General features: G+C 42.6%; 1 protein-coding gene across 1 annotated transcript in view; it reads right to left on the bottom strand.

Annotated features, from left to right (window-relative positions):
• Positions 1-1,247: 1,247 nt before the first annotated feature.
• Positions 1,248-26,399, bottom strand: part of RNF128 (ring finger protein 128) — a 48,262-nt gene continuing 23,110 nt past the window's right edge. The window contains exons 2-7 of the mRNA XM_075941114.2: positions 23,121-23,368; positions 14,411-14,482; positions 13,187-13,269; positions 6,490-6,589; positions 4,841-5,009; positions 1,248-2,782 (exon numbers count right to left, since the gene is read on the bottom strand). Of these exons, the coding sequence (XP_075797229.1) occupies positions 2,664-2,782; positions 4,841-5,009; positions 6,490-6,589; positions 13,187-13,269; positions 14,411-14,482; positions 23,121-23,368 (791 nt within the window). The 3' untranslated portion in view covers positions 1,248-2,663. The remainder of the gene's footprint in view (positions 2,783-4,840; positions 5,010-6,489; positions 6,590-13,186; positions 13,270-14,410; positions 14,483-23,120; positions 23,369-26,399) is intronic.

Raw genomic sequence — 26,399 nt, 5'->3', positions numbered from 1 at the left:
GCAAAGTGAAAGAAAACAGAAAAAGACCATTGTTTCTCAAAATAAACAAGTTACTGATTTGTGGCTTGTTGGCTATATGGAAATATTTAAGAACGTAAGCATTGTGCATGCTTTTAACGAAATAAATGTGCATAGCTAAAGTATTTAGAACTAAGACAGCTAGGAGAGCACAGGCCTCGGATAGCAGAGCTGTCATTATCCTCTACTTGCACAATTCCCTCTCTTAACCAATATTCAAGTCATACTACCCGATCTCTCTGCTTGTTACATTCCAATCTCTCATTACCGAGGGAGACCTACACTTAGTGGAGACAGACTGGATCAGTGGATGGAATCTGATTCCGCTCAACTTCATTCACAAGTGCATGTCCAGGTTCTGACATTCATACTGACTGGATGTGCTTTTATCTTAATACTTTGAATTATTTAAAAAAAATAAAATAGTTCTTCAGATTATATATGCCATCAAACAGCCACATGAAATATGTTAACACCTGTGCTACTGTATTGCAAGCTGTGCAATATCAATATAAAACTGACTGACGAAGGGTGTAAATCAAGTTAACATATCCGTTCTTAAAAATAGCATAGCTGCTTTTATTTACAGATGATCTACAATTGGAGCAAGAGTTCAATCGGGGAAGTTCAGGAGGTTACTTGCTTATCACAACAACCTGTGTTTTTGCTTTTTGAAATACCAACCTGGATTGCCTATTTTTCCACGCCACCTATTTTGTAGGCAATGTTGTCAGCTATGGTGCATATAGAACACAGACATCTGCTAGGCTGTCGTCAGAATTTTTATAGCCAGGCTATGAACTGGATAAACAGGATAGACAGCGAGGCTCTGCCACCTATTACACCTCCACCCCAAACTCTTCCTGCTTGTTCCATGAACCTGCTGTGGTTTGTCTCTAACAGGAAGCAATTGGGAGCAGACACTGTCATTTACTGTACTTGTAGAATGGTTTTTAATCGGTTTAGGCTGTCAGTACTACCAGATCTCAAAAGCAATAAACATTTAAAAATATTACCTATTTTACAACATGAATTACTGTATCATGTTTTTGGGCTTTTAGACATACTTCTCAGACATGGACATGAAAGAAAAGAGTCCCCAAAATAGTTCTGGGATTGTGGAAGGAACAGGAATGAGAAACATTGAAATAGTTGGCTAAGTTTCTATCCGAAAGGGGAATTTATACATACTTATGTTTAGTAATAAAAGTGGTTGAGTATCAGGCAGGCCCATTAGAATATTGTTTTATTTACATTTTCATATTCAAAGAAATCAGTACAAATCATGAAATATTTACATTTTAAATCATACTACACAGAGGTAAGAAAAAGCATTGTTTTCTCCCAAGAGATTCAAAACAGTAGTACATTATTGCTGGTCTTTAAACTAAATTCTGTTAACATTAGTATTATGAACGAAACCACAGAATAAAGAATAAAGACACAAAATAAAAATAAAGTGCATTTATAGATGTACTTAGTTACCTTTGGTGGACGAGATTCTAGACTCTGAATAAGGCACCCTTGTGTTCCATTCCCCCTCCCCCTCCCCAAATATTAGAAAACTATCAGCAATAATTTACAGCTACATTTACAGGACATCAGTTGAGTGTCATTGCAACTTTATCCAGTTTGCTAAACCATGCACCCACTAATACTCTGTAGCTTTCTTTTTCCCTTATAACCTTATCACGTTTTTTGGTGTTTGTAGGTCTTCACCCTCACTTGACGGTCTTCAGCATTTCAGATTTCTACAAAGTATGGACTAGCAAACATTGCTGGTGTTGCAGCTATTAGACAACCCTTGAGCCATGTGATAGCCTTCAGACTCCTTTTAAAACTTCTTAATTCACAAGTTAGAAGTAGTTTGAGAAAGTGAATAGGTTTTTTTTTTAAATTAAATACAATACATCCTCTAGAATTGTTCCCTTTATAATATTGTGCAAGTCAGACTTGACCTGTTTTTTAAAACCCTTCATGAAGATTTAGAAATATATATGTTGCATTATATGATAGATTATAACCTTCACCTAATCTGAAATAGGTTTAGTATTCCTCAAAAATATCTGGGTGATGGAGGAAGGTTGACAGGCATTTTATTTTGCAATTCTGTCCTCCTGATTTGGTGCAGTGACAGGTAACATGAACATTGCTTTCCAGAAAACAATTAAGATTCTATAAGCCCAGATCAAAACTCATTTGCTTGTTAATAAAAATCCACCTTTATCTTAAATCCATAATCTCCCAATCAAACAGTTCCAAACAGACAGCTACTACAGGAGAATCCTTAGTACAATCTAAAAAAAGCAGCATATGTTTTCACAGGCTGAATGGAAATGTCTCTGTACAAGACTGTGACTGGGTTGGAAAGATTTGGTTCAATGTTAAAATCAGATGGTTTTCTTCATACATTCCTTTGAGACAGTTTTATCTGAAGAATATTTAAACTACATTCCATATGGAAGATAGAAAGGTTTAAATTAGAGGAAGGTTAAAGTTTCAAACTCTAATCGTAATCTATTAAAAAATTTCATCCCAATATTTCCAATGCAACATTGCTGCTACAGTAGTTCATTTGTTTTACTGTTTGATGTACATAGGACCACGGTTGGCAGTGTGTTACAAAGGGTTCAGATTCCACATTTTTATGATTTGATTTCTTGATTGTGAGGTTCGTCTTCTTCAAAGCTTGGGTTGTCAAGGTGAGGAAGGACATCCACCGCTGGAGACTGAGACTCATTGTTTACAAGATGTAGGCTGTCACCTTCAGGAACAAAAGAAAAACCCAATTAATAAATAGCTTTTGGGTCACTTGAATTATCCCAAAGTGTGTGCGCGTGCGTGTGTACCTCCTCCCCCCCGCCGAGCCTCTTCCTCGCTACACAGACCTATACTTCCCATACCTAACATGCTGCTCTGCATTTCTATACGCAGTCCAGGAGCTACTGGGCTGCACTCTGTCGTCCTCTCCACAACTTTGAAAAGGATGCCACCAGTGTCAACTAGACTCTGGCATGAACATCTCATTGAGAATACCCAACGTGGGGACAGAGTGCCAGGTTATAGCCGTGTAGTGGATCATCCTAGATAAAATGCTGAAGAAACGCTGGCAAAGAGACAGAAGCTTAACAAAAAGTATCAGGTGAGGCTACAATACACTAAAACTTAAAGCAAAAGAAAAGGAATATAAACACATACAAGAGCCTGGAGGAAATGCAAAGAAGAGATTAAGCTGCAAGAATAGAATAAGAATTAAGCTATTTCAATCATCTATGTAAATACACAGAAGTGGCAGGTGTGTAGCTGTGGTGGTATAAAATGCAGCCTTCAAGAATTTTGAATAAATGAAAGGATCTGCTTATCTTGTTTACCTGAAGAGCACACTAGCTCTTTTCAGAACAATTCTACCTGCATTTTCCAGGGCAAGATACCCAACAGGTGGCAGCAAATGCCACACTTTCCTTACTGTCTCCACTTCTAATACTTCATTTGAACAACTTATTACATCTGCAAAAAAAAACCTACACTGCTCCTTGGCTTTTTCATCATTATGGAGTCAATTAAAATTAATTTTCCAGATAGGAAGAACCCAGATAAAGCAACCGCAAAACTACGGAGCCATTTGAGAAGTTAAATTTAACAGGAAGATTAAATGTATAAATCACCAAGAATACAAGTGCAAAGCAATTTTGCTACATTTTCTATATCTGTTCTAGTTGAAAGAGAAGAGACAGAATTTATTTCTATAAGGAGAAAGTATTATTAATCTGTAGAAGAGACTATGAACAGCCTTTGATATATTTATATAGTCATATTTTTGTTTTCTACTAGTGTTTGGGAAATTTGAAATTCAGTACGATATTTACCATTTCAACTCATCATGCTGCACTGCATCATTTGGAGTATCACACTAGCATTACATAAATCTTCCATAACTAGAGCAAAATTTCAAGCATGTAAGTTTACCTAGTGGTACTGCAGAAATTATACATTTGTCACAGGAATGTTACAAAGGGCAAGTGAGACATGAACCCATCTAAAACTCCTTTGGATCATTGGAATCCATATTGTACTAGTTAAACTTACATTCACTTTTCGTTGAGCTTATTTCTCATTAAGGATCGGGAAAGACTAGTTTCTCAGGGCTTTCTTAAATGCAGTGCAAATGTTAGAAAGCAGAAAATTTGACTGGCACTGATGGTAAATTAAAGTCTTCCTCTTCATAGGAGCGCTGTGCTTAATGTAATCAAACATCATTAAACTTTGTGGTCATGAACAGATTTTCAGAGAGGTTATATATTCTCAGTTCTAATGTTAATACTAAAACTTAAGATCCTTTCCAGTGTTAACACACATCTAGTATTTCAGATTCTACTCAGTGCATAGTTTCTTAATCTTTGCTGCACAGAGCATTCAGCAAGGGAGCAGATGAGTTTCCCTTATATGAACTTTGGTGAAAGGATAGCTGACTTTGGAGAAAGGGCACCTTAACCCTGGATCTAGGCAAAAGTTAAAGTTGAATCCACTGGCATTTCTCCTATCCTCAACATTGCTTCCAAATTAGATTATTATTTTTGTTTTACTGGTTAAGGGTCTTCTTCAGTACTCACATAAGACCTGTATTGCTAAAAGACTTCTTTTTCTAGGAAGAAGATTTTTACTAGACAAAAGCCTTTGATATTAGCCTTCACTAGAATTTGATTAGCCTGAATGCACTCTGCTTCTGAGTAGCCATACCATAACTAAATTAAAGTTGCCTGCAGTATGAGAACATACAATGAGGAGCTAATGGAATTACTAACAGGGATCAGTGAATACTTACGCTCTGAGTGTGCACGTTCCTCTAAAGCTGGCTCATCTGTTCCTTGCACTGAAGCATATCCAGATGATGCAGTCTCACTACGATTATCCTCTTCGTTAAGGGAAGCTCTATTAGATGCTTCATTAGACACCGTGGTCTGAAGAGACTCTGGTTCACCTTCTATATCCACCTTTGTAAAGACAAAGGATTTAAAATAAATAAAGTTACAGACTAACTTGGTCGCCCCATAGATTTAAAATAAGGTGCAACTTTGTAATTGCCCATTTTATTTATGAAGCTGTAACCTGCCCAACACAGCTGTCATATTAAACCTTCAAAAGCGACGAGGAGTGCTGTGGCACCTTACAGACTAACATTTATTGGAGCATAAGCTTTTGTGGGCAAAGACCCACTTCGTCAGATGCATGTAGTAGAAATTCCAGAGGCAGGTATAAATATAAAGGCATGAGAAAAGAGCCTGTATATTTATGCCTGTATATCTATACCTGCCTCTGGAATTTCCACCATGTGCATCTGACAAAGTGGGTCTTTGCCCACGAAAGCTTATGCTCCAATAAATCTGTTAGTCTATAAGGTGCCACAGGACTCCGCATCACTTTTGTGGATTCAGACTGATATTAAACCTTGCGTCTGCAGGACGGGGCGGGGGAGGGGGAGAGAACATGCCTGCTGACTTCTCGTAGCCACCCTCCTGAAGAGCGCACAGTGAAACTAAAGGAAGTGAAATATAGAACACAAGCTCATAGGCTAAGCAGCAATCAAGAGCAGCCCACGAATGAGGCCCTTTCAGGGCCAGTGCCACGAACCCTAGTGCTAAGGCTAGTTCTCAAGAGGCTGCTACAGGACAAGTTCAATATAATTTCACACACCTTGCAGAGGAGAAGGTGAAACTGACATGATCTAGAGAAGCAAACTGGAAGAGATTCTGATACTTGTTACCTTGTGTACTCTTGTTCTCAGCACACTCATTTCCCCTTCTACTAACACACACAATGCAGTAGTTTTTCATTCTGGCACTTCCCTGGGTCAGAGGTGCCTACACTAATAGTCTCTGATAAACACAAGCTCCTTCAAAGTATGTTATTTGAAGCCATCTGCGGGAGGGAGAAGAGGGATCTCTGCCAGCCTTCTTGGCATCTAAAAACTCCTGGGGATTTAATTAAAGAGCTGCAGGGGTGGCTGTAGCATGGATGAAAAGTGATAATTATCTGAATCTACCAAAAAAATGCATGCCCACCCCACTACTGTAACTCATTTATTGCAATAAGTTGCAACTTAACTGTGGCAATTCTCAAATGCGCATATCTGCTAGCCCGGCCTGTTATAAAAGCCACCCAAACTGCAGTTTAAAACAGCTACTCTTTTCTGTGACACTGTAGTCTTCAACGAAGTACATCACAAAACATTTTAAACAGCCAATAGGCAGCTACTAAGCCGTGTCAAGTCAGAAGCAGTTTTCATCAAGAGGTTGGTCGTCTTAACTGTTACAAGTATTACACATTAACATCTTACTATGGGAGACATTCTCCAATTCTCAGTTTTCTCTCTACATTCTAGGAGTAGGTAAACGAAGAAAGTCAGTTGATTCATTATACTAGCACACTACCATTTCTGAAGTCATTTGCCACGATGAAATAACGCTAGCTTACCTCAACAATTCCCAAAGCTTTGAGTATGTCCAATTTGCACATCGGACATGTCCTGTGTTCTAACAGCCAGGGATCAATACAAGTCTTGTGGAAGAGATGGCTGGTAGAAAAAAAGTTAACCATCAGTATTTTAGTCTTAACATTGGTCATCATAGAGCTAAATATTTTAGTCAGCCCAACATTACTGAATCTCCCATGGACTCTAATAACATCTGTTCAATGCCATTGGCTTTTAGTCACCCCATAATACACTGAAAATGTTTAAGATATATTTACATTTATTGCTGCTTACTTTTGTTATGCCAACTACAGGTAAGGGAAGATTTAAAGGTGATATGCTACTTGTGAACAGTAACATCCTTACAAAGTTTAGGAGCCTGTATATTTTTAAGGTGCAACTAGGAAGAGATACAATCTGCAATACTGGATAGATAAGATCTAGTATATAAAAAGGGGAAATTCATGAAGTGTTACAGGAGAGCTAACAGACAATGTTTTCAGTAAACCCTGAATGTAGTCGAAAATAGTCAAACAGCTCCATTAATCACTGCGGAGTAACTTGAGGTTCTATTTATTCAAGTTCAAAATAAGTCCTTTGAAGTTTGACTCCCTGAGGTCTGGAAAAGGAATGCTCACATACTAACAGCTAGTAAGACTAGGTAAGGACAGAATTCTCTCTTCTAAGGTATGAGTTTATCACACAAGCCTTGTGTTGATTCAAGTTACATGATTAGTTATTTGAACCAGCTGTTGCATTGGACTAATCTGTAACTGTTCCAGCCTGAAATTGCTATAATGTCTGGTGCCTGTTAGTTTCTCTGTTAAAACTCACTAGAGCAAGTCAGCACCTTAGCTATCTCTCACCCTTTCTTAGCTGTATCTCACCCTTTCTTCAGGCTTGCGTGTAAGTAGTCATTTCCCCAAGTGGATAAACCTTGAACTTACATAAGCGAAGTTAACAAAGTCTAGACTTCACTCCTAGATTGAAGAGCAACATATTTATCATTCAAAAAACATGACAAAACCAACCCTACTTGTTTGTGTGAAATCTAAGAAATCTCATTTATCATCATGCCCTCAACCTGATGAGGAAGTCTGTATCCACAAATGTCTACGAGTACTCACTGGCTGCACAGACATGCAAGCACATAAAATGGGTGCGTACACAAGCAATATGTACAACAGAACCTCAGTCATGAACTGACCAGTCAACCACACACCTCATTTAACCAGAAGTATGCACTCAAGCAGCAGCAGAGATAAATACAATACAGCACCGTCTTAAATATAAATATTAAAAAAATAAAGGGAAAGTTTCTAAGAAAAGATTTGACAAATAACAAAACTGCTTCTGTGCTTGTTTCGTTTAAATTAAGATGGTTAAATTGCAGCATTTTTCCTGCATAGTAAAGTTTCAATTGGAAATGTTTGAAAGAATCACAATAACGTTTTGTTCAGCATTACCAACATTTCAGAGTTACGAACAAACCTCCATTCCGGAGATGTTCATAACTCAGGTTCTACTAGATTAACAGACAGGCATGCATGTTAGTGCCTACCATATGCATACTGAATTGGTGATGGTTCTGGGTTAGGAAGAGGGAAATGAGGAGATAAGAAAAATATATATAGGATTTAATATTAACTGTAGCCTAGCTATAAGAGAGTAAATTACTTGTCCTTTCAACCTTCCATCTGGAGTGAAACTAGGAAAAGGGATAGTTTTGACCTATGTCTAGAGATAGTTTTGACCTATGTCATAAGGTGTGACTGCAACTCGAGTAGACATATCCAGTGATGTTAAATTTTGATTAATTAACTAATCGAATAGTCAATGGTATTTCCATCAACTATTCAATTAGGCAATAAGGGCTAGCGTGTTCTGCTTTTGAAATGTACAAGAACCCCAGCAGGGGCTCTTGTGCATTTCAAAGATTGAAACACTGCATGGAGCTTGGGGCCAGCGGGAGGGGGCGCTCTTGTACATTTCAATGTTGGAGCGCCGCTGCTGCGCCCTGCCCCCTCCCACAGGGCTGGAGCTGGGGGGTGGGAGGGAGAGGAGGAACCAGCTTTTAAGCTGGCTCCCCCCAGTACCGCTTCCTCTCCTTCCCCTTGCTGCCTCTGTGACAGAGGCAGCAAGGGGGGGAAGCAACTAGTAGACTAGCGTGTCGACTATGCGATAAGCTTTTGCTTATCAACTAGTTGCTTTCATCCCTACACATGTCTGAGCTAGTTTTAATGTAGCTAGCTTGAGTCCTGGAGTAGCAAAATATGTTCTGCTCATTAACTCTTGATAGTTTCTTAATCTCTTTAGGGTATGACTAGTAGTAATGCACAGAAAAGCTAAGTTTTAAATGAAGCTTCAAGCTGACAACTTACACTCTCAGAACATCTCTCTCAATAATACAAAAAAGGCTTCAGCCCAATTGGAGCCTCACTGGCTATGTCTACACTGCAGGCTTCTTGCACAAGAACTGTTTTGTGCAAGAGTTCTTGTGCAAAAGGGCTTGTGCAAGAGCGCGTCCACACTGCCATGTGCTTTTGCGCAAGAGATGTGCTTTTGCGCAAGAGCATCCATGGCAGCGTGGACACTCTTGCACAAGAAAGCTCTGATGGCCATTTTAACCGTAGCGGTTTCTTGCGCAAGAAACCCGTTGCCTGTCCGCACTGCCTTCTTGCACAAGAGGGCTTATTCCTCTTGTGCAAGAAGCCCTCTGTTCCGATGCCAGACTGTAAATTTACTTACGCAAGAACGCACGTGCAGTGTACACGCTCCGCAAGTTTCTGCGCAAGAACAGCCGTTCTTGCACAAGAAGCCTGCAGTGTAGACGTAACCACTGTGTTAGCCAAGGCCAACTGAAAATTCTACAAATTGAGACCCCATTCCTGCCTCTGGATCCACTAGGCAGGCCGCCAGAGCCAGAGTCCCATTAAGGTCATTGTGATGCCACAGTATTGCGAAGGTTCATTCTAGCATATCCTGTTGCGTGATCAAAGAGTCTGAGTAATCAGCCTCAATTCTAGCTCACTGTGCCTATGCTTTGATGTACTCTCTCAGTATCTGTCATGGAATGAGAACGTCTAAGCACTCATTGTAAATTCAATACAGGCAGTCCCCGGGTTACGTACAAGATAGGGACTGTAGGTTTGTTCTTAAGTTGAATTTGTATGTAAGTCGGAACTGGCATCCAGATTCAGCCACTGTTGAAACTGACCAGCAGCGGCTGAATCGGACACACCTGGGGCAAAGCAGCTGGGGTGCTGCTGGGTTGGTCCCGCAGCGCCACTCCTCGGCGCTACTGGACCAACCCGGCAGCACCCCAGCTGCTCTGCCCCAGGTGTTCCCAAGTCAGCTGCTGCAGAAACTGACCAGTGGCTGACTCCAGGAAGCTCAAGGCAGAGCTGCTCTGCCCCGGGCTTCCTGGAATCAGCCGCTGATCAGTTTCAACAGCGGCTGAATCTGGACGTCTGGGACAGAGCAGCTGGGGCGCTGCTGGGTAGGGTCCCCGCAGCACCGCACCTCGGCACTGCGGGGATCAACCCGGCAGCACCCCAGCTGCTCTACCCCAGGTGTCTACCCCAGGTTTCTTGCCGAGGAGGACGTGGGCAGCTGGACCACGGCGCGTCTTGGCGGTCCCGCCGCCCGCGTCCTCCGCAGCAAGGAAAGCCTGGTTTGCTGGGGGGGAGAGGGGAGCGCACTAGCTGCGGCCCGCCCCCCCCCAGCAGACCAGGGAGACGCGGAGCGGCTTTTCTCGCCACGGAGGACCGCCCAGACGCGCCTCGGTCCCGCCGTCCGCGTCCTCCGCAGCTTTGCTCCACGTCTCCCTGGTCTGCTGGGGGGTCCCCTCCCCCCAGCAGACCAGGGAGACGCGGAGCAGCTTTTCTCGCCGCGGAGGACATGGGCGGCGGGACCGCCGCAGCGCGTCTCGGCGGTCTGCTGGGGGGAGGGGGAGCCCGTTCGTAAGTAGGGAGTCGGATCCACGTAACCCGGGGACTGCCTGTATACAATATTTGTACCAAACCATGTACTGATACATAATGTCACGGTGGGCATTCTGAGAATACCAGATCCCCTCAAAACAGCAGTCCAGAATTTACGTGTATGACTACTTATTTATATACCATTTTAAACAATGGGACTGTAAAGCGAGGACTTATAAGAAACATCAAATACTTCTCTGAATTGTACTTGGGTATTAACCAGAAGTTTTTGAAATGTAGCCACAAATGTATAGGACTTTTCAATAAGAGAGCCAAGTGGGAATTCTTTTGGACTCAGGAACAAAATACTAGAAACTATAGAACTTTCTTTCAACCTACATTAAGTCTACACATCTGAAACAAGTTCTAAAAATGGCTCTGCTTTCCACCCACTAGTCCACTTATAAGCCCACCGCAGGGCATTTTCATTGCCTTTTGGATACAGTCCTCTAGAATAGAGTAGCTAGCTGACTTTTCAAGTTATCAACTTACTTGTGTCTAAAACCCTGGCTAGATGCCTTTTAATCTGGGAAGATGAACCACTGCTGAATGCAACTATCGGTAAGAGATCCTTTGGACTGCTGCTGAAAGCCATTTACTGCTAATATAACATTTTCATTAACACAAATGTTCCTGAGATGTGCTTGCTTTTGCTAGAGGGTACATTTTTCTCAGCAATGGACCAGAGAGATGGGTTGATAATTGCTTTTGTCAATTTATTGGTGTCATCAAGTCTTAATGTAGCGCTGCTATTACGTGGTAGCAAAGGATAGAGTGCTTACACAAATACTCCCTTTTGTAAGATTATACGCAAGATTCCAGCTTGTATTAGATAATGTAGCTGACAGTTACATAACACTGTCTCTTCACTGTGGCTCTCTTCCTCTTGTTGATGAGAAATCAACTATAAACTCTGAATTTGTCCAGCCTTCGCAATTTATTTCTCAGCTTAATTAACTGATGACTGCTACTTTTGTACCCTCCTTACACAAGAATTAGCTTTTGAAAGCTGAAAATGTAACACCGTCTTGAGCATCCTGATCTCCTTTGTTGCAAAGATTTCAAAGGTAAATTATTAAAGTGGACTGAGTCCAGGATGCATGTGATGACTTCAGCTTTTCTTCAAACTTTACATCAACTTGTAGGTCAGGGGTGGGGAACCTCAGGCCTGGGGGCTGGATGGGGCCCTTGGCTTGCCTGGATCTGGCCCCCAAGGCTCCGGGATCCCCCTGAACTGGTGGTCCAACCTCCCTGCCACTCACCCACAGGGCTGGAGCACACAAAATCTACTAGCTTGGGCCCCCTCTAGGCTCTGGTGTGAGAGGAATGTGAGACGCATCTGTTTCCTTCTCAGTCAGGGGCTTCTCACTTTGCTTCCTACTTGTGTGCATGGCTCCCTGACTGACTTTCCTGTGGGTCAGTGGCTCCTGACCCAGAAAAGGTTCCCCACCCCTGCTGTAGACTGAAGCTACACAAACCCCAAAAGGCTTGCAGCCCCAACCGGTTTAGTTATTAGTTAAATTTTAACTTTAACTCCAAGAGGCCTGGACTATTTTGCCCAGCCCTTCTCAAAAGGAAAGGTTTAGGCAAGTTACGAGAAAGGCAAGATGAGGGATAGCTATAAATCATTAATAATTAGATGGTGTAAGCTGTGCGCACTGAAGTGGTGTTGTGAAATACCAACAAACATAAGGAAGCCCTTGAAAGTACTAGTACTTCAACACTGAGCTCCTGTAGGGAGTATAAGAGTAGGATACACAGGGGAGATTAAAGGTCTCCGCAGAAAATATTTATCATTTTCATTTGGTCATCGCACTACTCTAGGACAGACTGAAGGGAGTAGCAGCTTTTCCATAACTAGCTTGAATGATCAACTAAAGAGGAAAAATATATTGCAAATATAGACTACACCATGTCCCTCAGCAAAAAGCCTAGTGCATTTATACAATAAAACTCCAATAGTCCGGCACTCCTGATAGTCCGGCATCAAAATGGCAAGAGCCTAGTGAGTGAGCTTCAGCAAAAAATGAGTCACAAGGTAACAGCGGCAGTAGCTGAACTGAGCAAAAAGGGTAAAAAAGGCTTAAAAAAACTAAAACATTTCAGTATACTGTATACAGTATGTACAATAAAAAGGGTTAAGAACACTTTATATACAGTATATAATGTATACAGTATATATATAACCATCTTATAGTACCTCCTGATAGTGCGGCATATCTGATAATCCGGCACCACCTAGGTCCCATAGGTTCCGGATTACTGGAAGCCTACTGTACTTTGACAGCCTGAATTTGATCCTAAATTCCAGCAACACTTGTGGGAGATGAAGGTGGTCAGATGAGCTTAAAAGGAGTCAAGCCATCAGACCTAGGAGTTTGGGACCCTACAGTTTTATACAATAGCACAGAAGTATTATGCCACTTTGATCTTTAAAAAGGCTAGAAAATCCTTCACACGAGCTATATGGTAATACACTTCAACCTTAAGAATTGATTCATCCTCACAAAGTTGTTACATGGTAATAAGCAACCTTTATTGTAGAGTTGCACAATTTCTAATGCTTATCTGAAAACCTTACAGGAAGGCTTAAGGCTATTTTGTTGGAGAAACAGGTATAGTAAGATTACATCCCCTTTATTGTCTTTTAACAAAGGCTTTTTGAAAATACGCTTTTGCATTTAAAACAGACATGGCAATTTAGCAAACAACCTACTTGCAAGTTAAAATGCGCACTACATCATTTGGTTTGTATATGTCAATGCACACTGCACAGCTGTCGCCATCAGGACCAATTTCCTAAATGAAGAGCATAAGTCATCAGTTATTTTAGAGACAGATTCAAGACAGAGAGAGTTGCATACAAATTTATTCTGGAAATCAATCTCAAGCTAAAGTGTTCTAGCCAGAATAATCTAGAACAGGACTCAGATACAAATACACATAATGAACTACCAAACCAGTAGGTTTGCCATTTAATCTGGGGCATTCAAACAGCTATCCTGTGACTTAATCAGCAGCAAAACATAATTTACGTCAGTGGATAGGTATTTAAAACCTTAGAAAGCCAAAGGGAAGGAAGGGTATGGCTACAGTGCAACACAGTACGGGCAATAGGAGTGTGAATTGCAAAAGGAGTGTGAGTGCACCAGAGTTACATTTCAAGTGTCCTATGTTTGCGTTAACGTAATTCTGTTTGAAAGTGGACTATGTTTTAAATAGGACTGGAGGGGAGGGATAGGACAGTGGTTTGAGCATTGGCCTGTTAAACCCAGAGTTGTGAGCTCAATCCTTGAGGGGGCCATTTAGGGATCTGGGGCAAATCTGTTAGGGATGGTACTTGGTCCTGCTGTGAGGGCAGGGGACTGGACTTGACCTCTCAAGGTCCCTTCCAGCTCTATGAGATAGGTATATCTCCATATATTAGGAGTGTATTAATGCAAACTGAAGTATTTTTATTCTAGCAGTATCAACATGGAGCAGTTAAAGTACAAGACTTTGGTGTGCTCTAGAATTTGCACATCACCCCCTCCCAATCCATCCCTCCATAATCCGCAGTGTAGATGCATCAATTCCACCAAAAAATGGCACAATTAAAAAAAAATATTTAGAACAAAGCAGTTGGCCCAAGTTACCCCTGCCAACAGCCTTATTTGCATCAACGTCACAGAAGAATGTCAGTTACACCTGCCAAAAATCTCACAGTGCTAACCAACAGAGGGCTCAGAACACAGCAGATTTTGCTATAGACTGCAGTTTTGCAAGGTGTAAACTCTTTGGAAAGGCCTGGTCTCCAAACTGATCTGAGCTTGCACTTAAGGCAGGAAGATTTTAGGATATTTGTACAGCCATGTTTATTAAAAACAAGAAGAGGAAAGTTTGGACAATATAATGTCAGAATACATTTAAAATAAACATAAGGAAGTGATATTGTCAATACCTTGTCCCCCTGTTTTAATGTGCGCAGTTCTAACTGTCCAATCGCTTTTTTGGCATCTGCTTTTAACTGTCTCTGTAACCAAAAAAGAGAATTGTTGGTTAAAACTACAGAATTAATTTTCTTACAAATAGTGACCAAAAACATTATATTCAGCACCCAAATGACATCAAAAGCTAAGTGTTGAACTCTTACACTATTAGCCTCATTTAGCACGGACACTATAACTGACAAGTTTTTTTTTTCTTTCCTCCTCCCGCTCCCCTCTTTCTGCTTCCAATTTGGCATTTCTGTACTTCTTGCTCCACTCATCTAAAGTGGTTGTGCCCACGAAAGCTCATAATACTACATAATTTGGGGGAAGGGGTTAGTCTTTAAGGTGCTATAGGAACACTTGATTTTTATTTTTTTTTTAAGTTACAGACTAGCACGGCTTACACCCCCCTCCGCCTGAAGACTAATGTAGCCAGGTATTTCCATAGATATTCAATGTGACTTTTGAAGAGAAAATTTGACTCTCTATGCATCAAAACATTAAGCAGAATAAAGAGCAGAAGCTTAGTTTTTGGATACTTTATATAATTGTGCTTTTGAGGGATGTGCTACATGCTTTCCCCAAATGTTTTTAAAAAGGTTTGTCACTGAGAAAAAAAATATATATATAAAACCAAGGCATTTTAGATTTTTAAACATACACAATACTCTGTTGATTAAGTTACATCAGATCTAGCAGTGTCAACCTAAGCCTTCAAATTAACTCAGTCCAGAAGAAGGAAACCTGTAGAACTCAGAGGGATTTAATCTATCCAAGTGCTGTGAATCTGTATGGTGACTTCCTAGCACTGACTGACACTGAGGTATATCTTGATAAAAGGGAGGAGCAGGCTGCTAAAGGACCATAACTAAAGCCAACATGCTTTCTGAACCAAGCCTTTGAAATGAGTTCATTTCATAATGTACACATGCTGCTCAGGAGCCCAGAGCTTGCTAGCACCAACTGCAGCTGAACAGCGACAACAATTCAAACAATTTTATCTGGTGACTGACCCAAGTTAGCACACGTAAGATATGCATCTTTGCGAAAGCTAGTTTTTAATCTAAGCCCGAGGACAGATTAGGTAAAACCTGTAGGCTGCACTATCAAAGGCCAGCCCTAGAAGACTTACAAGGTACCTATAACGCCAGCAAGGAAGTGAGACTGCATTCCCCCTCCTCGCACACCCTGTCAATCAATTTGTTTGATTGTGCGAAGCTGCCAAGAAACAGAGGCACAGACAAATGGCCAAAAAATTGAAGTTTCAGCTTGCCTAACGGCTGTTGTTAACCAACTGGCACACTAAAGGGTTCAATTAGCACGAAAGCCAGTATTTCTGCTTAAAATGTCACAAAAGTTTTGTCATCTTCAGGAACGGGATGACCTCTCCCTACTACGCAGGTATGCTGCTACTTACATGAAGTCACAGGCAGGCAGACCCAGCTACACTGCTGCAACACCTCAGTAAAACAACGATAAGGATCTTTACAGCCTAGGCAAGGGGGATCAAAGTTCGGCAGCCAACTGGATATTCTGCTACAAGTTAAAATGTTGAGTTTGTGTTTATATTCGTAAGATCGTAATCAACACAGAAACTGAGCTCGTTTTTAAATGTTATCCCTTCCCTATATTTCCAGTTCTTATCATAGCTAAGATGTTAGTAGTGACAATACATAACTACTGGAGAAATTCAGGAGGAGGAAAAGAATCACTTGAGTTTGACAGATGAATGGCAGGGCACTTATGGTTTTTGATACGTAGGCCAGGTCTACAGATGGGCCAATGCCTTTGGAAATCTGCTTGTGTATCTGATCCATACAGACAAGAGTGCTTCCGTCAACACTGTACCACCTCCAGCAAGCAGCACACCATGGGCTGGCCATGCCATCACTTCTGACGGAGTAACTCGTATCACTCAGGTTGGTGTTTTCACATCCCTGAGCAACAGCGCCGTTCCCCCCATGCCCTTCTATGAGCGGCAGTAGTGCGGTGTGGCCAGGGGAGGCAGCTCCGGCAGCAGCCCCTGTCCACAGGGGCTCCCATAGATTAAGAGCCCCCAAAGAATGACAGACACCTCCACAGAGTTCTCATGTAGAGTGTGGTAAAGTCATACGCAGATCTAAATATATAGCAACAGTAGTATTATTTGTATTGGCTAGAGCAGCATATATCCAGTTTATAGCCCTCTAAATTATGCCAACTGAAGAAAGTCTATATAAAATTCACACAAGCATCAAATCCACATGGTTCTGTCAGGATAGGCACATTATCTGAATTTTGACTATTAAGTCATATTTTGAAAAAATGTTCTGAGTTTGTCTAAGAAACATAGTGCTTGTCAGACTTGCTCACCTTTAACATCAGCATTAACAGGAACAGTGAGTATATGCAGGGAGCTAAATAACTAATGATCATTTTCTGGGAGAGTTCCAGCTAAGGAACTTGGAGGCACAGAATCTATGATGCATTTTCCTGCATGGCTCTCCACCTCAGAGGCTTGCCTCTGGAGGCTTCACCACCACGTACAGTATTCTCAGTGCTCCCATTAAGATAGACCCTGTCTGTGAACATCAACTGTTGCTCAATACCAGAAAAAGAAGCAGAAGTTGATAAAATAGCAGCCACCCATGTTCAGACAATTAGCAGTTTAGACCTGATATCAGTGCCACAGTTTTCACACACTAACTCACTGGCTGACTTCCAAACAGACTTTAAATTTAGAAACTCCACAGTCCCTTACTCTGACATCAGTCAAAAATATTTCCAGTTGTCAACTGTGCTGTCAGCTGTGCACAAGGAAGTCTGGGAGCTGCACCAGTAAATCCTTCAGACATCCCTTACAGTTTCAGTACACATTGTCTCTGCTAAGATCCTGTAGGACAGACACAATTGCTGTACCCTGGTACTCTCACACATTAGGCCTGTGGTAATTTAGGAGTTTGTGAAAGAGCAGGAAATTGTCTAGAAATTGTGGTTACACAAGAGTCCTGAACTTCCATAGCCTTTGGACAACCAGAGTTGTGTCACTGTCTGCAGTTAGCATATTGTGTTCAGCATGAAGTCCATCTCACATACATCCTTGAAGTTTTCATATTCTCATTAAAGGCAGACTAAGTAGCACGATAATCAAAACTGCCCAACATTTTCCATTATGAGTTCCTGCTTTTAATGGCCCATAATTTTGTCACCAACATTCAATTGGTGTTGGGACTATGCAGTCCACACACAAAATGTCTGCTGCGGGCCGATTTTTGAACATTTAAGAAGGTAATATACAGTCATTACTAAGAAGAACTGTAAGGCAAAATAACTCTGTTAAATTATCAGCATTTTGTTAAGCAGCTCCTATTACTGCATGTTTGGAGAAGAGATTTGAAATTTTGTATTGTGGTTGGCTTAAAGCAGAGGTGGGCAATAATTTTCGTCCGGGGGCACACACTTAATGAATTTTGGCACTGGTCACAGACTGTCTCCACCCCCACCCCCGAACGGGAGGGGATGTGTGATGAAGGGGTGGGGCTGGGGCCTAGCTTCCCCCCAGAGTTCTCTGGGGCCAGAGGCCTTGCAGTAAACACACAGCAAGGGTCTTGCGGCTCCTGGCCCTACTGCAGCTATTTAAAAGGCTCACATCTCTGGGCTCACGGTGGGGTCGCACTGCAACTGGGATCCATGACCCATTTAAATAGGATCCTGTTGCCTGAGCCACAGCCTGGAAATTCAGTGGCACGGGCAGAGGGATATAAATAAAAAGTGGCCAGATGCAGTCCACTGGCTGGATGAAAGTGTTAGACAGGCTGGATCCAGTCCCCAGCTTGCATCTTGCCCAGCCCTGGTTTAAAGTCAAGGCTTTTTGCTCTTTCTGTGAAGGAGTATGGCATGGGCCATACATTGGTCAATGAGGATAAGATTAAATATTCAGGGAGCACCATGCATTCAATACATGACGGAGGCAGTGGCTGTGGGGAAGAACATGCAGTCATGTATTTCGAGACAGTATCACAGTGCAGATACAAAGGGGCTGAATTAAGGTTGAATAGGCAACCTTAATCCTCTTTTTTTTTTTTTGTAACTTCAGTGCTCACCTAACTTTTTTTCCCAGTGTATTTTTAGGTGAAAACTCAAATTAAGATAGTGTGTGTAGAAGCGTTAAGGGGTTAAATTGACAGCCATGCCTCAGCAAACAATATTTTAATTGCGGTAACTGAATTCATTTATAGGGAGAGAGAACAAGCATCAGTCAGAGACCTGATGCGCCTGTCTTGGGTTCCATCCATACTGACAACTTAGAGTTAAGAATATGCCACAGTCTGAAAGATTATGGCCAGTGCCTGGTCTAAACAGGAGAGTCAGACTCAGATGGAAGGAAAAGAGGGGAGAAGACAGAGAAGATTTTATTTCTGTCCCTCCATGCTGGAAAGTAGCATTCATTTGGTCAAGTTCTTTTCCCTGCTCCTCCTCCTGAGAGAATCATCTCTGGTGCTTAGAGATGAAACTTTTAAACAGGCCAAACAGGCCTTACGTTCCTTCTATAATCCAAGCAAGATACCTGCATGACACACCGAGCTCCACTACCCGAAGGTGCAGAGGTTTAATTACTGTTCCCACGAACATGGGCATTGTCCTGATGCAGGTCACCTTGCTTCATGTTAAGTGGGTCACTTCTGAGGTATTACATAAAGTGTATGACAGCAGTTAAGTTTACAGCAGTAAACTCTGAACCAATGATGGTGAACCAAGTACTATCCCTAGTTATTTCATGATGGCAGTGAGTTCATTTAGACTTGAAAAATTGTAATGTCCTGTACTGGTCAGTATCCAGCTACATTTAAGGTCCCTTTACTCTGTCAGAGTGCTATACAGAGTCCTCGGTACAAATGAGCATCAAATACTCTTTTAAAAGTATGTATCCAGTTGTTCACATAACAGAAGCCATCAAGTTTTGGTTTTAAAGGTAGCCTTTTAATGCCCACTTTTCCCCCACTCCCTGCATTAGCTATAAACCTCTCCAATAGTAGAGGACTCTGCGGAGTAAGTGAGGGAATCATGTAGGTCATGAGAGACTGCAGTATCTTTTTCTACTCTTTTCTTCGCTACCCAGATTTCTACAGTCACATAGATTATCTGCTTATTCTGTTGAACTAGTGTATTTACCTGCATAAGAGTAAATATCACAGAGACACACATTCCACTTCTACCAAGAAGTTCACGACATAGGTGGACCTTTGCTACAGCACACAAGAAAAAAAATCACTTTTCTCTCTATACATTAACATTAGCAATGTATGCCATTACGATATCAGTTAGCAATAACTAGGCTCCTATTTAGATTTAAATAAAATCACACAGCAAGTCCCAGGGGTAGCTGTGTTAGGCTGTATTGCAAAAATGAGGAGTCCTGTGGCACCGTAAAGAACAGATTAAACTTTTGTAGGTAAAAACCACTTTGTCAAATGCATCTGAAGTGGTGGTTTTTACTTACAAAAGCTGATGCCCAAATAAATACGTGAGTCTTTAAGAACCCACAGGACTCCTTGTTGTTTTAGTCTGAAAGAATATAGACACTCTTACACTCTTATGCAATAGATTAAGACTAGTGTCTATTTGATTGAAATGTGCTAGACAGCCTGCTACTTTTAGAGATATCATACCTGAACTGTATCTGCTGTACAGTCAGTCCCCGGGTTACGTACAAGATAGGGACTATAGGTTTGTTCTTAAGTTGAATTTGTATGCAAGTCGGAACTAGCTCCAGATTCAGCTGCTGCTGCTGCAACTGACCAGGGGCTGACTACAGGAAGCTGGAGGCAGAATTGCTCTGCCCCCAGCTTCCTGGAATCAGCCACTGATCAGTTTCAACAGCGGCTGAGTCTCGAGCCTGGGACAGAACAGTTGGGCTACCAGGTAGGTCCCTGCAGGACCAACCCGGCAGCACCCCAGCTGCTCTACCCCAGGGTCCACAACAAAAGCCTGGTCTGCTGGGGGGGGGGGGCGCACTAGCTGCGCCTCCCCCCCCCCCAGCAGACCAGAGGCACCGGGAGCAAAGTGGCAGCGGCGGCGGGGTGCCATGCCTCCCCGGCTTTGCCACAGCATAGCCTCAGAGGCGCGGGACCCCTCCGCCTCCCCGGCTTTGCTCCGGGTGTCCCTGGTCTGCTGGGGACCGTCTCCAGCAGACCAGGGACACCCGGAGCAAAGCCGGGGAGGCGGAGGGGTCCTGCGCCTCTGAGGCTTTGCTCTGGCAAAGCCGGGGAGGCGCGGGACTCCGCCGCCGCTGCGGCTTTGCTCCCGATGTCCCTGGTCTGCTGGAGACGGTCCCCAGCAGACCAGGGGCACCCGGAGCAGCTTTTCTCGCCCCGGAGGTTGAGGTGGCGGGACCGCTGCACTCTGGGCGGTCCCGCTGCCTGCGAGCTCCGGGGTGAGAAAGCCCCGTTCGTAAGTGCGGATCCGATGCAAGTCAGATCCGCGTAACTCGGGGACTGCCTGTACTTTCATCTAGTGCCTCATGGAAGCAGTAGATCCCCTGACATTACCTATAGACCAGGGATGTAAGAGTGTAGTCGATTACCCAATAAACAAAAGCTTATAGGTCCATGCTACAGACCAGTGTGTCTCAACCTTTTTTTTTGCTCATTGTCCCCTTCTGAGCCTCATTTACCTCTGTGGCCCCCCTCATAGCCGCTGTTAGTTGGAAAACAAGGTCCATAATTTATCTAATGTTCCGTTTTTTCCATGTGGCCCCCTAGAGGTAGGGTGTGGCCCCTGGGGAGCCATATGGCCCACAGTTGAGAACCACAGCTATAGACTACACACACGCATTTCCCTCCCCCACACTTGCCAGTACATTTTTTAGCAGGCTTGCGCTGGGTGGCTCAGACTCCCCCTGTACACAGCAGCAACTGCCATCCTGCGCTGCTTCCTCTTTATCAGAGGCAGCAGCAGAGGGTGACAGTCAGCCAGTCCACAAGGGGAGCTGGTTTTTAAACTGGCTCCCCTTGCAGATCAGCTGGCGCCCCGCGCTGCTCTGAGACAGAGGCAGCAGCGCAGAGTGGCAGGGGACTCCTCGGGAGTGAGGCCAGAGCGCACTGGCTGCCAGCCCTGCCCCTGGGGACTATAGAATAGTCAAATAACTGATAAGAATTAATAAGGTTACTCGACTATTCAATTAACCGATATTTAACATCCCTACTATAGACATGAGGACTGGAAGTACTCTACTAGAATTAATATCTACAAGAGCTTAAAATATTCAAACAAGAGGGTCTCAAAATATGTACTGAAAACTTCATTGAGCTAAAATTCTATAATAAACACACTATAAACGTAGTTCAACTGTCCTGGCTAGAGTCACAAGAAACATTTTTATGCCCACCTCGTCTTTCTAATTTTACAACCTGCCAGGAATGAAGATGGTAATGTGGGTTGACTCGACATGGGCTACATTTCTAGTGAGTCAGTTTATCAGTTATGACTAGGACTGCAACTACTATAGCAACACAGTTATGACATTCTCATGTTCCTTTTTTGAATTTTAAGATATGCCAGCTTGTTTTACACAGTCCAGTTCATGGGCTGGAGTAACAAGTATACTTAGGGAATTACATGGCAGGGTTATTAGTGATTATTGTCTGGAAAAACAACCTGCCTTTCATCTCACTCGCAAGTACCCAGGCACCATATCTGTGATTTGCTCTGAGACGATCAAAAACCCACCTGTAACATGCAGTGGGGCTCTCTACTGCACAGTGGCTTGGGGGAGAGGAACTGCATATCAGATCCTCTTTTTAAAGCTACAGAAAACTGGGACTTTACCAGCAACCCTAGAAAGAAAGCTGGAGAGAGCGCAGTCCTTCTAAAAGTCACCAAAGCAGATCACATGTTCTGGTAGACTCCTAAATGATACAGTAAGGACCTTATAGAAATGGCTGTTCATATTTGGCACACTCAGCCGCTCTGACCACTAGTGACTACAGCCAATGGTCTATGCTTTCCGCGGGTAGAAGAAAATGATAGGACAAGATTCTCACACCAAAATAAGGCCCATTATAGATCTGTCCTCAAGATTTTAGGAGTTATGTGTCTAGAATATCAATTGTAAAGCAGTAAAACTGGAGACATAATTTTTATTACTTATATTAGCTGCTCATAGGTTACTGCAAAGTTGATATCAAGAGTTACTAATTAGTCAACCCTAACGTTCCCGTATAAATCCCTGCTGAGACTTTAAAATCTAAGATTACAGTTTTATAATCAGTAAACAAAACCAGTGCTGCTTTTGACACAAAAGTTGATATTCAAAAGTAATTTCCTCTGCTGAGGAGTGCTTTATCATCATTCAATTTCTAAACCAATTTCCTTCTTTGCTAAAAATCCTAAGATAGGAAACTCACATGTGCATCTGGCTTTGAAGACTCTTGAATGTCTCTGGACTGTGTCGACTAGTTCTTAACATCCTTAGTCTGCGCTACAGCCTAAGCCCCAAAAATCCCCTTCCACTTACACACATCCGTTGGGCTTGGGCCCAGGTTGTAGGACCCCACAAAGTTGAGCAGTTCAAGCCCAAATCAAACCAGGACCCAGGGTTTAAGCTTTATTTTGCACGACAGACACAGCCGCCAAACCACCTCCCAATATCATTTTCCATATACAATATAAATAAGTGTCAAATTTATGGAAGAGACTTACCTCTCTCCTGTTCTGAGCTCTTGCAACCCTGAGCCTTCGAGCAGAATAAAAAATGAAGTAGCCCACAGTTGCTGCTGTGACGATGAAAAACGACACTGAGACGAAGAAGATTGAATAGTGATTCATCCAAGGTGCATGCTTTTTCCCTACTTCAATAACCATAGTCACTTCAAAGCCCCTCTCAATCTGGTGCATGATGTCCATGCCTTTCAGATTGCTGATCATAATTGCAACAATGTCTCCTGCCCCTGTAAAGAGAAGAGGAAGCTATTTTCAAATTATTGTACAGCAGAAGCTATTGAGTCAAATCTTTCAACAGTGGTTTCAAGTTGCTTCACCTTGGATACTAGAAAGAGTAAAGCCGCAGTCTCCAATGGACCATGTGAATATTTGACGTTAGCCAACAGTTGGTGAGTCTTATATTTTAAATATTATCTTTACAGATAGGTTAATGCTTCAAGGAAACTATTTGTTACCCACAAACTAGGTGAACAAGTCACTTAAAATAATTACATAAGGCACCTTTTTGACATGGAATGCTTAAATTACTGTTCTACACCTGGAGCAATGGAGTGTACTATGGAAGTGTGTATTTTGATCTGTACCTTGGAACCACAATTTTGATTTATGTCCCAAGGAGTCACTATGATAGGTACCTATTTCTCTATGTGGTTTTAAAGCTCTATGAAATGCCATGTTCATGACAAAGTCCCATTCTAAGAGCTTACTGATTTCCTTGTTCTGTGGCTGCTTTTCTTACACTTCCATCCTAAGTTTGGTAATACTACTGAAAAAGATTTATTCAGACAGAAAAAGTAAGATCAAGTTATGCCTACAACAAATCAAATCAGAAAGCTGTTAGGAGTTATTTTTGCACAAATGCTAGAAGTCTTAATAAGATGAGTGAATAGGAGTGCCTGATATTAAATGAGGATATTGATCTAACAGCCATTGCAGAAACTGCATGGAATGATGACAATCAATGTGACATTTTTACCATGGAAAGATGGAACAGGTTCCTGCTGGTGGGGGAGTAGTACTCTCTGTGAGCAAAAGCATAGTGTCAAATTTAGTAAAAATCTAGACTGACAAACTCCACCACGGAATCTCTATGGACAGAAATTCTGTGTTTTTTAATACTAAGACTACAGCAATAGAAATAGACCAGCAACCACCTGAACTGGATGACGACTGCGTAGTATTCAGGGAAATTAGAAACAATAAAAATAAAACAATCATAATAATCAGGGCTTGACAAGCGGCAGTGAGCCCCGCTCGCCAGCTGCGCGCTTTGGCGCGCTGCGCATACACTGATCACGCTGTGGCACCGTGCCGGGCTAAAATCTACTCGCCATGGGCGAGTAGACTGCTGTAATTGTCGAGCCCTGATAATAATAAAGGAGGATTTCAATTATTTCCAGGCTTGACAATTAGTGTAATCTACTCGCCTATGGTGAGTAGCTTACAAGCCGGCACAGCCACGCAGCGCGGTAAGTGCATGCGCAGCGCGCTGAACCGCGTGGCTGGCGAGCAGGGCTTGCCATCGCTTGGCGAGCCCTGATTATTTCTATATTCACTGGATACAAGACATTTAAGGACAGGATGCAGAAAGTTTCTAGATACCATTAAAAATTGCTTCTTGGAGCAGCTAGTCCCAAACCCACAAAAGGAGAGAGGCGATTCTTGATGTAGTCTTAAATGGACCATGTGATCTGGTCCAAGAGGTGAAAACAGCCAAACCACTCACTATGTATTTGAATTTGTCTGTTTGGTCAAGAACTCCTCCTAACTGGTAAGCTCTTATCATAGCTTAAAGCAAGGTAAGGGGGTTTGGCTGCGTGGGAAGCTGAAGCTTCCCCTCGCCCCGATTCATATCGGGCTGCATAAAACCATACAGAAGAGACACAGAATTACCAGGAAGGTGAAAGGAGCTGGCTGGATGGCACCCCACTCTGTCCAGGACTGCCCCAGTCCTGAGCCTCCCACCCCCACGCAACCTTTAGGAAGGGCAGGGGAGCTGTGGCTCCTCCCCGTCACCCGATTCGTATGGGAACATTGCTGACTGTTCCTCTTCATCGGGGAAGCGAGGGAAAAGTGCTGCATTCTTCAATCTGGCTGGGAAGTACAGGGGCAGAGGACTTGGAACTGCCCCAGCTAGGGAATGCACTACTCCCCCAGATGTGCTCCCTGGAGCTGCAGCGGCCAGGAAGAAGCACTTCTTACCTGGCCCCAAGCTGCTACAATAAAAGAAGGCTGTAGTAGTGTTCTCGCCCCCACACAGCCTGCATGCTGAACCCTTCATTCCCAGCCCCACCCTAGAGTAATGATTTAAATGAAGAAAAACAAATTAAAGACCCAAGCAATACTGGGTAAATCTTGCAGTAATATAATTAACTTTAATCACCTTTAGGGTTGGGAGGGCATAAAAGAAGCTGACCACAGTAGCATTAAACTTCAGGAAAAATGAGGAAGCTAATTACATGAAAATTAAAAGAATGAAACACCTGCCACCTGGCATGGCCACATGTATTTAAAAGCATCATGAGAGTCTCAAATGAAATACAGACCCCAAATTAAAGTGACTGGTAAGAGGACCAAAAAATGCCACCGTGACCAAACAGAGTAAAAGCAGTGGTTAGAGGCAAAAAGCCATCCTTTAAAAACTGGATGTCCAATTCTAAGAAAAATAGAAGCATAAACTTGTAGATTGTAGAAGAGGAGGGAAGGGAAGGGAGAAGAATTAGTGACAATTGCTCCCTTCTTCCCCCTCCTCCCCAAGTAGCCAGAAGATTTCTGCTCAATCCCCATTGAGACAGACACTATTACCAAACCTTACTGTCATTCAGGATGGCTTAACAAAACTCTTTGGAATAGAACTATTACTACTACATGAGGAATGGCGATGCACAATTAAGCCTTGTCTACACTATGCGGTGGATTGACACTGCAGCAATTGATCCACCATCTGTCGATTTATTACATCTCTGATCACCATTCCATTGCCACTGGTACTCCACCAAAACGAGAAGAATCGCCGTCGCTGATGGGAGAGCAGCCCCTGTGGACCTTACTACACACAATACACCGCGGTGAGTATGTCGACTTCAGCTATGCTATTTGCACAGAGGAAGTAGACCAACGGCACTGATAAGTGCAGACGAGGATTTGGATTCCTTTCATGCAGAGAAGTACTGCTCCTTCAGTGTGCTGGCTTTAGATAGACAACTCAAGCTCACACTAGCAACTCAGTACAAGAACCACTGAACTTGTTTGGAACTG

This window comes from Pelodiscus sinensis, chromosome 13 (genome assembly GCF_052426305.1).
Source record: "Pelodiscus sinensis isolate ZL-2025 chromosome 13, ASM5242630v1, whole genome shotgun sequence".
Taxonomy (NCBI): domain Eukaryota; kingdom Metazoa; phylum Chordata; order Testudines; family Trionychidae; genus Pelodiscus; species Pelodiscus sinensis.
This window is presented reverse-complemented; position numbering and strand designations above follow the sequence as displayed.